This window comes from Leucoraja erinacea, chromosome 34 (genome assembly GCF_028641065.1).
Source record: "Leucoraja erinacea ecotype New England chromosome 34, Leri_hhj_1, whole genome shotgun sequence".
Lineage (NCBI taxonomy): Eukaryota > Metazoa > Chordata > Chondrichthyes > Rajiformes > Rajidae > Leucoraja > Leucoraja erinaceus.
This window is the reverse complement of record NC_073410.1, coordinates 12,283,630-12,297,349: the sequence shown is the minus strand read 5'-3', so window position 1 is coordinate 12,297,349 and position 13,720 is coordinate 12,283,630. Positions and strand designations below refer to the sequence as shown.

Sequence of the window (13,720 nt, the reverse complement as noted above, 5' to 3'; positions counted from 1 at the left end):
TTAGTTTTGGATCATTTAGTTGTACCACATCTCAACTTATTTTATATCTTAAATTTGGTATGATGCCTGTGCACTGTCTAAAAATGGAAAGTTGTTTCCTTTTTCTTAGTTAACCATCAACTTCACACAGCATATAATGGAGAAGAGCTATATTTTGCTCATCTGCCAAAGTGGCCCACAAAGTGGGGTTATTCCAACACTGCATTCCATGAACGTCATATAAAACACCGTTGAAGCAGGATACTTATAAAGTACAGCTTTAAAAGAACTTTTGCACATGTCAAAGGAAAGTACTTTTTATATGTGAGCTACATGGGAAAGGAGTGTATATTTGAAGAATGTTGGAAGAAATATAGTTATTGTTTAGTGAAAGATCTTGGACGCCACAGCATTAATACTTGGCTACTGTGCTCCTTCTGTAATATACGAAAATACAGAAGTGAAAAGTAAAATTAAAGAAACTAAAATTATCTGTTACACTTTCACCAGTTAATTATTTTATGTGACTACTTCTGATGAAGCAACAGTATGTCCTCCTGCTGCTGCTATTGGGAACTCTCAAAGATGAGTGCGTCTTCTGAGTTTTTACATGCCTCGTATGCAAGGTCAATATCCAGCTACTCCACATTGCCAATGGTCTGGGGTCTGCAGGAATGGTCATGATTGTAGGTAGTCTAAGTAGGGTGTAGGGATCATCTTCATCCAATCTGGCCAATTTTATTGGTAGGTTTTTTTTGATTAAGGGTTGCCACCAGGATCATCAGTTACGTATAAATATTAATCCCCTTAATTACATTGTTTATTTGTTCTTACTAAAAGGGCCATGCCCATATTTGTGAGTACGGTTTGATTTTTCATATTATTGTTTACCTTTCATGAGGTTTAGTTGCTGACCCAACTGACATTTGATGTTGGTGTGTCTTTGATGGCTGTAACAGCGTTCGTATTCAGAAGGCTGCTGCACATACTTCTCAGGTGTCATTGATATCCCGGTATGCCCTTTCATGGTTGCAGCATCCTTAGTTGGGTGGCCCCGGCAAGCATGTCTGAAGGGGTCATTGTTTACCCGGAATACCCTTCTGGAGACCAAATGGGTGTGGTGTTCGGTCTTATTTTCCTTGATCTGTACAAAATTTGGATATGTTCAGTGGGAGCATGTTCTGTACATGTACTGAGAATATCTGCGTAGGAAAGAACTTCAGATGCTGGTTTGAATCGAAAACATGCTGGAGTAACTCAGCGGGACAGACAGCATCTCTGGAGAGAAGGAATGGGTGATGCTTCGGGTCGAGATGCGTCTGAAGAAGGTTCTCGACCCGAATCGTCACCCATTCCTTCTCTCCAGAGATGCTGCCTGTTCCGTTGAGTTACTCCAGCATTTTATGTCTACTGAGAGTATCTATTGTCAACCGATTTGTAAAGCTGGAGACATATTTGGCAAATGTCTTGTATCTGCTGATCTTAAGATACTTCATAAGATATTCATCCACTTTCCTCTGGCCCCTTTAACAAAGCCAAAGTAATTGACCTCTTGTCCTTTTGACTTTTCTCTGTCCTGTTCTGTTAGATGGTTATATTTTTCACTTCTTTCTTTCTATGCCTTGGTGAGACACTGGTCACTATTCTTGAATCTGATTGTCATGTCTACCACAGCTGCCATCATTTCCTTTGCAAATATTAGGTGTGTCTTCCACAATGCACCATCATCAAATCTAAATGAGGTTTCACAACAGTCAACCAACCATATTTGCCTGCCTTTTCTGTCAGGCACTCTGTGATCATTTTGCATTGTTTGATTTTTGCATTCTTGATGCTTAGGCACCAACCAGAGATATGTTCTATCTAGTGTCTCATTGGACACTTCACATCTTCTGCACATTTTGATATGTTGTGTCCTTGCAGGTGTGATGTCCAGCCGTTATTGTACACCATCCATGTGTTTTATGAACTTTTATCCTCACAAGTCTTTTATCCTATATCTTTGGCAAATTAGACTTACCAATTTTTATTACTCTAGACCTCTCCAGTTCCAATAGATGTTGGATGGGGTTCTGTCTTCCTTTGTCTGAGGTTGGATCTGCTATGGGGCCTCTTTGTCTTGCCTTCGTGGTATACTTTTCTTCTGGAATTCTTCAATTTCTTTAAGAACATCCAGCGATTTCAATTACTCCACCTGGGTAATATTTTTCTTTCTTGCCATTTGGAACACGCTTCAATAACTTTCACATCAGACTGTTCCAAGGATAATCTTTCCCTGATGACAACTGATGGTATTTGAACCTCTAGTTTGGGCAGGAACAGTCCCTTGAATAGATGATCCCATCCTTCGTCTCATTTGGCAGGTGGAGGATCTCTCTTACCGTTTTCTTTATGAGAGTAAGGTGGAAGTACACTCTTGGGACCTTGTGGGCTCTAATGATCTAAACTTTCTATTATGGTTCAACTCTGTGCTTGAGGCTGTCAAACTATTAATCAAGCTTTGAGTAGCAGTTTTCTTTGGTTACTCCTCACAGGGGTTGATCATGCGGAAAGATATTTATCGATCTCCCCTGGTTTGATATATATGATTGAACCCTTGTTAATAATCCAGTTCTTCAACGCATTGTCGACAAATGGCTTTCTCCTGTTCGCTCACCATATGGAAACCCTTGGTCTTTTTCACATTTACCTCCAAGCTGGTGCCCAGGAAAAAAGACTGCAGGATTTTCATGTTTTCTGTCATTCCAGTGTCAGATTCCCTCAGGATTGCAATGTCATTGCGAAGGCATGAGCCGCACAGCTGTTATATGCTGTTCTCCTCCTTTCATCCACACTCATTTTTCCTTTTCCTAGAGCGTACAAATTAGAGGATCCATCGCTATGTTAAAGACATTGGATTCCCTTGTTTGATGCCTCTTATAATAAGTGTGGGCTCTGTTCCCTCCTTGCTAACCAACCACCATGATTGTACCAGTGTATAGATCTTCAATGAGATTATGAACCTTTCTAGTGAATTCAACAGCAATCTGACAAAATCAAATGCTTTAGACATGTCTCTGTGTACCTAGCAATTGCTACATATTGATCTAAAGGTTATTAAAATTTAGAGCACCAAATATCATTTTTCCAGTTTGCATATTTATTAGTGAATGCTTTTCAGTATATAACAATTTATAAAGTCTTAAATTTGCTTGACATTTGAAATGGACTGCTTTAACGGGGTCACATTGAACTAGGATGGTTGAGCTGTAGCAAACCTCCATGGTTATAGGACTGTTTAAGGTTTAAATTGTTCACTGTACAAATGATGTATTTTGTACATTGTGTATATCAGAATATCACTTTGATAGATATTGTAAGAAATGGCAAAGTTTGAACACGAGGATTGCAAAATAGTTTGTATAATGAAAATAAATGTGTTAAAGCCATAATGCAATTGAAATGTTTTGAAAGGAAATTCTTAATTTCTGCTTTGCATTTGAAATGAACTTCGTGGAGTGATTTGGAAATCCTGGTATAGTATAGTTGATTTCTGGATTTAAATTACACATTTTGATTAAAGCAGAAGTGTCTTGATACAACTGTCAATGCAGTGCAATTCGGAAGAACCAGATCTACAATGGAATTTGGCTATAATCAAACTTCTTATTCCACTTTATTGGTATTTTGTTGATCTCTCTCCATTACTAAAAGCAATTGTAAGGTGGAAGAAAATATCTTCATATTTAAAAAGCTGTTGAGGTTGTATCCATTACACCAACAGATTGCATTTGCAATAAACTTACTATGTTTAATAGTCAATAAATGCTGACCATATGGGAAGTTGTGTTGTGCTGAAAGTACTTCCTGACTGAACAGGAAGATGCTATTGCAAACCATCAACTTGTACAGACACACGGCACAGAAGCAGGCCCTTTAGCTCATGTAATCCACACAGACCGTCAACTACCCATGCTCGCAATTCCATGGAGCCGACCTTACACATTGATGGGGAGAAGGCTCCTGATGCAATGTGGGTGCAGATTAGGGAAAGCTTCACGGCGACTGGCCACGCCGCCGGCAGATGCGTGTTGAGTAGGTGGGGCGGCGCCTTGACGTGAGGGCTTCGGCACGTACAATGTTGTGACAGAAAGTTGCCAGGTCGGGCAGCAACAGCGGCCGCACAAAGGAGCCAGCGTTGGGAAACACAATGTGCGGTAAGTCAGCTATGGGAGATGCCTGTACGTGGGCTCTCAGCTCACCCCTTGCCCTGCCGTGGACAGTGCACGGCTTTTCCATGGGCTTGCGCTTTGATAAAACATCTCTCGGTGTGTTTTCACATCGGGAGGCTATCATCACCGTTTACTGTTCCATGTTCCAACTTATTGTGAAATTGCTTTGAATTAAAACCCGATGTTTTTGGGGCCTGTTTTAGTTCCCTTATATGGTAGTGCATATGTTTTCCTTACGTGTCACTACAGAATGTGTAAGCCGTGGGGGAGAAGGGTCGATGGAATCAGAATGCGTTTGGAAAATAGTATCTTAGACTGCCCAGACTGTCCATAAGATTACTCCAAACTGGACAGAAGCGAAGTGAGTTATTCTCAGTGATAGCAGAGTTGAATTAAGGCAGAGTTAGGGGGTCTGATATATAGACGGTCTCAAACTGACGTTCCGAGCCAACACGTACTAGTGTACAGTGACTGTGTAGCCTTGGAATTTTGGGTGCGATCATATTATTCAAAAGTTCCCCTTGTTTTAACGAGACCCGAACATGAAGCCACTGGTAGAACCCACACTTCTTCCCAAGTTATATAATGACCATTTCCCTCCAATCTGTATTTTTTTAAGCAAATCATATTCTACAACAGAAAACAGACGCTTGATATGATGCTTTTATGGTGTTGTTTTGCATTTATCTCAACTCAAAGTAGTTTTATATTTTTAACTTTTAAAGGCAGTTTTTTAAACGATAAAAGTTTTTTTTTTTTACTTTGATCTTGCTTTGTGTAATATACTTATATAGTCAATAGTAAAACATTCCAGCATCTGCAGTTCCTTCTTAAACAGGATGCAAACTTTATTGTGCTCACTTAATGAGGTAATATGGGATAAACAACTAAATCCTAAATCAGTATATCAATTTCCTGTGGTCCCTAACCTAAGCAAAATTATGATAGACAATAGGTGCAGGAGTAGGCCATTCGGCCCTTCGAGCCAGTTCTGCCATTCAATGTGATCATGGCTGATCATCCCCAATCAGTACCCCGTTCCTGCCTTCTCCCCATATCCCCTGACTCTGCTATGATCTACGTGGAAAATCAGTGCTACGACTCATCAGGGCTATTTGACATTACCAACTTGGTGGTAAATCAGAGCTTTTTTCTGTTAATGCATTTAAAGACAGAGTTCAATTACAGACTAGATTTTCGTACATAATCTCTGATATAAAATGACAGTCACTGGGAAAGAGAGGGCCCCTTTACTAATACTCATCACTGCTACTGGAAAAAATTGTCACAACTTTACCTCTTCTGAAGCACAGAGTGACAGTTGAGAGAAATCCAATGGACGGTATTTTTACGAGGATATCTCAGACTAGCTTCCTTCACACGGTGGATCCTTCTGTGTTGTGGAATTTAATATCCTGGATTATTGTTGGTCACAATCCAGCATTGAATGAGGATAAACCTGAAAACAAGTTACCAATGGTGTACTGCAGTGCTCGGACTTATGCTCAGAGAATCACACAGCAGAGAAACAAATCCATAGCGACCAAGGTCATCCCGTTTGGCTCATATCACTCTAAACATTTCCTATCCATGTATCTATCCTTGGAGCCTTTAAATGTAATGTTACCTGTCTCAACCATCTTCTCTGGCAGCTAATTGCATATAGTCTCAGAATCCTTGAACGTTGCCCACTCTGCTGAGTTCACCAATCATGAGGTCACTCCTCTGTTTCTCTTGACCAGCTCATTACAATATATTTCGCTCTTCAGTCACTGCCTGTTTGAGAGAAGAAGCAACACAGCCAGGTGATCTGGTTTTTCAAAGTGCGGGCCAGGGATGGGCAGCGCTGATGATGGCATAGGTGTGGTTGAAAGTATTTGATATCCTGGTTCTACAGGAGATGTGCTGATGGTAACTTGGAAGTATCCACTTCAAACTGGCCTTATTGAAATCCCCACTATTGATGGTGCAGGTATCAGGGTTTGCAGTCCAGTGTTTGTTGGCCATGGTTTATCATTCCACAAGTGCTGGCTGCATGTCTGGCTGGGTGGAATGTAGACTGCCGTCATGACGATTGAGATGAATTCCCCTGGGGAGGTAGTTTTGACGACACTTCACTGCTAGATGTTCCAGGTGGGAGGGGGAAGGAGCAGTTGGGCAAGACCACCACATCCAAGCAACATGAAGAGTTTACCATGGGATAGACACTGCCGCCCTTCCCTTTTCCCGTTGGCCCCCGTACAGACCATGCGATGGATCGAGAAGCCTCCGGGCGGGTATGCAGAGTCTGTAGAGTTGGGGGTGAGCCCTGACTGTGAAATGGAGCACACTGCATCTGAAGAAGGGTCTCGACCCAAAACGTTGCCCATTTCCTTCGCTCCATAGATGCTGCCTCACCCGCTGAGTTTCTCCAGCATTTTTGTCTACCTGCATTCCCTCATATTTCTTTGGTAAAGCATTTGATAGGTTCAGTTGGAACTGGGTCAAATGCAGGCAGGTGGGATTAATGTCATTGGCGGCATGTTGGTCGGCATGGGCACGTTGGGCCAAAGGGCAGGTTTACAGGCTATGACTCTAAGCATGATATTGTCCAGAACAAGCATCCACCCTGACTGATGTCCCGTGCAACACCACTCTAAACGTTGACTTCTTCCAATGCTGGTGCGTATTAGTTGGAGCGTAGACCGTGTAAAATGCACTGTAGTTAATCAACAAGGCTACTTCAAGAGGATCTTGCAAATTCACGACCTCTACCAGCAAAAAGGGCTAGGACAGCGTGGTGAATGAGAACATCACCTCCAAGTCACGCACCGATATGGAAGTGTGTTGCCACTCATTTGTTATCACTGAATCTAAAACTCTGGTGAGAGCATCATCACCAGACGTTCTGCTGCAGTTCAAGAAGGTGGCTCACCTTCACTTTCTCAAAGATTGAGAATTATCGCTGCCATTGGTAACGATGGCCAGTTCCCAAAAGTGAATAAGTGTAATATTCTTACACACCAGCCGCTTTGTCTAAATAAAATTACCGTTTGATTAAAACGGTGCACTTTTTTTGGATGCATTAGTCGGTTAGCTGTGGTGCTGCCCTCAATGAAATGTTGGCTTTTAAACAAATAAATTAGAAACCGAGTCGGGAGCAGCCTGCAATGACGATTTGAAAGTTGAAACGGCAAAACCGAAGAGCAATTGTTGCTGTAACATGAGTTACACCCCAACCATGGACTGTTTACCCTCCTACCATCCGGGAGACGCTACAGGTCTCTCTGTTGCCGGACCAGCAGGTCCAGGAACAGCTTCTTCCCGGCGGCTGTCACTCTACTCAACAACGTACCTCGGTGACTGCCAATCACCCCCCCCCCCCCCCCCCCCCCCGGACACACTCCTCCCACAGGAAAAACCCTATGTCTGTATATATGCTAATGTAAATATTTATTCAAATCATATGCTATGTCGCTCTTCCAGGGAGATGTTAAATGCATTTCGTTGTCTCTGTACTGTACACTGACAATGACAATTAAAGTTGAATCTGAATCTGAATCTGATCTGAATCTGAAATACTCAAATACAACTGCAACATAAAATACTCGCCCTGAATGATGCAGCCCAGCATGCAGAAACCTTATTCATCTCCCTCTCTACCCGTGATGCCACTTTTTAAAGGTTTGGCTGATGTAGGAACTGGGTGGGAAAGTGGATGGGATCGGGAAGTAGCCAAGATTTTGTCGAGCAGTGGGGCAGGCTCAAGGACGTGGTTTTATTTTTGTGCCGTCTTTACTGTTTTAGGGCTATTATCAATGGTATGTGTGTCTGCATTGTGTCATGGAGTAAATGATAAGTAGGAAGTGGATGCAATTTGATATTTTATGAGATTTTTATTTTAATTAAACTATTAGCGACATTTAACACCTGAATCAATTATTTTGTTTTCAAGGAATTTTTGCCTACCTGAACTACCTTGTTCCACGGACAAGAAGGGAAATCATTGAAATCTTATTCAAAGGGCTTCAAAGACTTGAATACCGAGGTTATGATTCAGCAGGTAACTTGATTTTGTTTTTTTGCATGAGAAACTGAACTTGCATTTAAAGTCAAGAGTGTTCAAATGTTGTTTGTACTGATAATGAACAATGAATTCTTGCTTGTTGCAGCTTAACAGCAATAACACACAGATAAAGTTAACAGCTGGTAACCATAGTAGTTCAAAGTGAAGTCTGTAATGCAACTAACGGCAGACTATATAACATCATGGTTGCGGAAGTTGTGGTTAGTGTTCTGCAGTCTTCGAGAGGCAGATGACTGTTACGAAGAACCTGGTGGTCACGGATTTTTGGCTCGTCTATCATCTTCTCGATGGTAGGAGAGAAATGGGAGCATGGCCAGGGTGGTGTGGGTCTTTGATATTGGCTGCCTTTGTGAGGTACTGCTTCCCATAGGTCCCCTTGATGGTGGGGCAGACAATACCTGTGATGTACTGGGCAATGTCTACCACTCTCTGAAGCCTCCTGAGTATTCGAGTTGCTGAACCAGGCCTTGATGCAACCAGTGCTCATTGTACACATGTAAAAGTTCAATTGAGTATATTAGTTTAAATTCCGAATCTCCTCGTTCTGTTAAGTGATTGGAGGTATTGAAGAGCTTTCTTTTTGCTTTCAATGTGTTGGGCCCAAGACAGATATTCAGAGATGTGCAGGCTCAAACACTTGGAAGTTGTGGCTCTTTCTACCACCAACCCTGTAGAGGCCCACTGAACCTGGACAAATTTGTTTCCCTTCCTGAAGTGCTTTTGAATTGCTTTTGGCAGGGTAGTGGTGAATTGCACCTTGAATTGTAGCAGTCCTTTTGGGTGAAGGTCTTCTTGGGTAAGGAGTACCAGCATTTAGACCCATGAAGGATCACGGATCTGTGATAGATTTCATTTTGTCAGACAACGGTAAGAAATTTGGAGGAGAGCCTGCAGATAATGGGTAGTCATGAGCATAAATCCATTTTACTTCTTGGTGGTAATGGTCACAGGCTTCTGAGTTGCTGTTGGAGTGCTGTGGATGGGTGGCTGTTTAGGATCATTGATGGGGTGCTAGTGCCACAGGCTCACTTGAATTCGATGTTGTTGAGTTTCTTGAGAGTTGTTGGAGTTCTACTTGTCCTAGCAACTAGCAAGTCCAAGAGAGAGTTGGATGTGGCTCTTAGGGCTAATGGAATCAAGGGACAGTTTTGGTCTCCTAATCTGAGAAAAGCCATTCTTGCCATAGAGGGAGTACAGAGAAGGTTCACCAGACTGATTTCTGGGATGGCAGGACTTTCATATGAAGAAAGACTGGATAGACTCGGCCTGTACTCGCTAGAATTTAGAAGATTGAGGTGGGATTTTATAGAAACTTACAAAATTCTTAAGGGTTATGCAGGAATATGCAGGAAGATTATTCCCGATGTTGGGGAAGTCCAGAACAAGGGGTCACAGTTTAAGGATAAGGGGGAAATCGTTTAGGACCGAGATGAGAAAATAATTTTTTCAACAGAGAGTGGTGAATCTGTGGAATTCTCTGCCACAGAAGGTAGTTGAGGCCAGTTCATTGGCTATATTTAAGAGGGAGATAGACGTGGCCCTTGTGGCTAAAGGGATCAGGGAGTATGGAGAGAAGGCAGGTATGGGATGATCAACCATCATCATATTGAATGGCGGTGCAGGCTCGAAGGGCCGAATGGCCTACTCCTGCACCTACTTTCTATGTATATGGGGAGAAAGCAGGAACAGGGTAAGGCAGCAATCTGATGGTGTCAAATTCTTCTTTTGTGCGCTGGAGTATCAGCCCAGGTCTTGAGGTGAAACACCAGAGTAGGACAAACCTGGATTGCAACTGATGATGACCAGGGCAATGAGATATTTTGTTAAACATTGTCAAGTGTACTAAAGTATTGTGAAAAGCTTTTGTTTGAGTGCTATCCAGTCAAAGAAAAGACTATACATAAATCCAGTCTGAAGAATGGTCTTGACTCAAAACATCACCGCTTCCTTATCTCCAGAGATGCTTCCTAACCCGCTGAGTTACTCCAGCATTTTGTGTCTATCTTCATACAGGAATGCGATCTAGCCATCCAACAATGCACAGATAAAAGATAAAGGATACAGCAGTTAGTGGAAGATAATGTCAGACTAAAGAGAGATAAGGTCTCCAAGAAGATAGATGGGAGGCCAGGACTGCATTCTAGCTGATGAGAGGAGTGTTTAGTTGCAGCTTTGCTTCCTGAAGTTGCTCACAATCTCCTCGGTCATGCTGACATTGGGGGAGAGGTTAACGCACAGTGTTCGGGCATGCGTTCAACAGAGTTTCAAGTTGAATCCTGATGCAGGGTTAGTCATTCCTTTCCGTCCACTGGTGCTGTTTGACCCGCTGAGATCATCAAGTTGTTTGTCGGTCCAGATTCCAGGATCTTGTGTCTCCAAAGTCACATCTTCCATTATTTTGCTTAGACACACCCAAAGATCCGAGAGCACTAGGATCTTTGGACACACCTATGCCTGTTGAACAGGTTTACTCGGGTGCAACAGTTTTTTGAGTGCTGCAAGTATTTCTCTCGAGACATTTTTAGTGTTCCTTTTAGAGTGGCTAAAATGGTGCAGAAGGGCCGCTTTGTCAAGGTGATGCTTATTTAAGCATCTACCTTGGATGCATCTGAACAACTGGATGTAATTGCGATGCCTGGTCCCTCCTTTACAAGACTGAGCTCAGGGCATGGATGAGAATCTAGCAGTCTCTTTGACATGGTGAGGGAAGGGGAGGGGATGATGCAACGGATGGTAGCATTGTCTTGGAACAGGGGTGGGGAACCTGCAGCCTTCTAGGCCATTAAGTGCGACCTTTTCAATGAATCCAAATTTTGTAGAACAAATCCTTTTTATTAATTTTTTTTTTTTCATCTTTTATTATTTTAATTTTTATCTTAAAATGAACGTATTTAAAATACCAAAGAGTAAAAGAAGATTCATCGAAATAATCCTCCCCGACTGAAGGCCACAATTAAGACATTAGTAAGTCATGAGGGCTATTTTAACACCTGTTGTGCTCACAATTTAGTTTGAATGTGACTCTAGGCAGGGTTGTATGTGTTGGCTGCCATATATATCCCACTACAGGCCCTCCATGCGTTATCAGCGTTTTATGTATGGACAGCCTGTATCAATGAGCAGGTGTGTGGGAGATCGGTGAGGTGGATTTGCCAGCTGCTGCCAGCATCTTCTGCCATATGGGAACAAGGCACTCCCGTCTGCCTTTTTTTCTCCTTCCCACTGGTGCCTGCTGACAGCCCAAGCTGCGACACTTGGAGGCTGTGTGGTGTGAAGCTGAGTTGGGCAGACTCACTCCCTCACTCGCCAAGTCAGTGAGTCCAGCTGGCGACCACTCGGCCCGTGCCTGCTTGCTCTCCCGTCACAGCTGTTTCGGTTGCGAACAATTCTCTGATGAGAGGGGATCTTATTCAAACAGATAAGATTACTACGGGTTTGGACACACTAGAGGCAGGAAACATGTTCCCCGATGTTGGGGGGAGTCCAGAACCTGGGGCCACAGTTCAGGAATAAGGGGTAAGCCATTTAGAACGGAGACGAGGAAACACTTTTTCTCACAGAGAGTGGTGAGTCTGTGGAATTCTCTGCCTCGGAGGGCGGTGGAGGCCGGTTCTCTGAATACTTTCAAGAGAGAGCTAGATAGGGCTCTTAAAAATAGCAGAGTCAGGGGATTTGGGGAGAAGGCAGGAACGTGGTACTGATTGGCGATTATCAACCATGATCACAATGAATGGTGGTGCTGGATCGAAGGGCCGAATGGCCTACTCCTGCACCTATTGTCTATTGTCTAGAACGGAACTCTGCTGTAACCTGGGGACTTTTTTTAGTATATACTCTAGAAGGTACATGGTTCTCTGTAAATCATTCCATAGTCATCCTGAGGTCAGGAAATGAGGCATTAATATCAATTTGCCTGATCTTCAAAAAGCAATGTGGCACATTTTAGGCTGCTACATCCCCCAGAAGTTAGGTGAATGGATGCATCTTATTGCAATATTCATTGGGGTTATGCAGCTGAATTTCTGTGCACATCTGATGTTGTGGAGGAAGATTTTCCCAATTCCCTCATTGATGTTGTCAGTACATGACCCTGTGTGATGCCCAAGCACCTGGTCTCAGCGGGTCTTGCGTTTGCCCTCCTGCCTGTGTTGATCCAGTGCAAGTGATTTCACAGTGGTTGTCTGAGCCAGGTGAAAGGAGGCTCATTCCAGGATACTGGAACATGGGTGTGTTTGGACATGAAATGAAGAAGGAATAGAGATGGTGAGGCTGGGAGAGAGACCCCCGAATGCACTCCCTATCCATTGATCTTGGTCGTATTTAGTATATGTGCTCCCTTCTTAATACCCCTTCTTGCATTGCCTCCTTCATCCGCCTCGTAATCTTAATGTTTGGACAATGTCCCCTTCCCCAACTCCTATTCCCACTGGCTCATCATTCCATTCCATGTCAAGCACCCTGAGAGGGGATGACTGGAAGTAGACCATGGGGGGCATGTGGCGCAGCGGTAGAGCTACTGCCTTACAGCGCCAGGGACCCGGGTTCGATCCTGACTACGGGTGCTTGTCTGTACAGAGTTTGTACGTTCTCCCCGTGACTTGCTTGGGTTTTCTCCTGTTTCCTCCCACACTCCAAAGACATACAGGTTTGTAGTTTAATTGGCTTGGTGTAAATGTAAAATTGTCCCTTGTATGTGTTGGGTAGTGTTAATGTGTGGGGATCGCTGGTCGGTGCGGACTCGGTGGGCTGGAGAGCCTGTTTCCGCACTGTATCTCTAAACTAAACTAAACATATGACACTCAAGCCAACTCTCTCATTCATGAGCTTACATTGATCTGATGGCTTCTTATGTTAAGTGAAGATTTTGTTGAATATAAATTTATCTCTGACTTTCTTCCAAGGTATTGGAATTGATGGAGGAAATAACAAGGATCGGAGCGACAAAGGGAAACAGATCTGTATCATTAAAAGAAATGGTAAAATCAAGTTATTGGAAGAGGAAGTAAGCAGTAAGTACATTCTTGATTTAAAGTGGAAAGATTTTTCATGGCTATTTTTAACATCTCATAATCTCAAGAGATTTATTGCTATGTAAACTTGCTTTGATACGATTAAAGGGCCTGTCCCACTTGGGCGTCATTTACCCGACATCATTTACCCGACGTGCACGTGATGCGTGCATTACGCGCGCGTGTTGCGTGGTGACATAGGCAGTGACGCGCAGTCGCGCGCAGCACCCCAGGGTTTTGGGATTCACAAAATCTTCACGCACCACCTGCGTGACGCGCAAATGATGAATGTGGAATGACACAGATTTTACAGCACTATTTGCAATCGGATATGCAGGTAATGGAGGGATATGGATCTGTGCAGGGAGATAAGATTAGTTTCACTTGGCATCATGTTCGCCACGGACAGTGTGGACCGAAGGGCCAGTTCCTGTACGGTACTGTTTTTATTTAGA

The 13,720-nt window shown here is 43.1% G+C and overlaps 1 protein-coding gene across 1 annotated transcript in view; it reads left to right on the top strand.

Moving 5' to 3' along the window:
- The first annotated feature begins 32 nt into the window (after positions 1 to 32).
- LOC129712997 (glutamine--fructose-6-phosphate aminotransferase [isomerizing] 1-like) overlaps positions 33 to 13,720 on the top strand; it is a 54,616-nt gene continuing 40,928 nt past the window's right edge. The window contains exons 1-3 of the mRNA XM_055661838.1: positions 33 to 4,175; positions 8,125 to 8,232; positions 13,158 to 13,265. Coding sequence (XP_055517813.1) covers positions 4,169 to 4,175; positions 8,125 to 8,232; positions 13,158 to 13,265 — 223 coding nt within the window. The 5' untranslated portion in view covers positions 33 to 4,168. The remainder of the gene's footprint in view (positions 4,176 to 8,124; positions 8,233 to 13,157; positions 13,266 to 13,720) is intronic.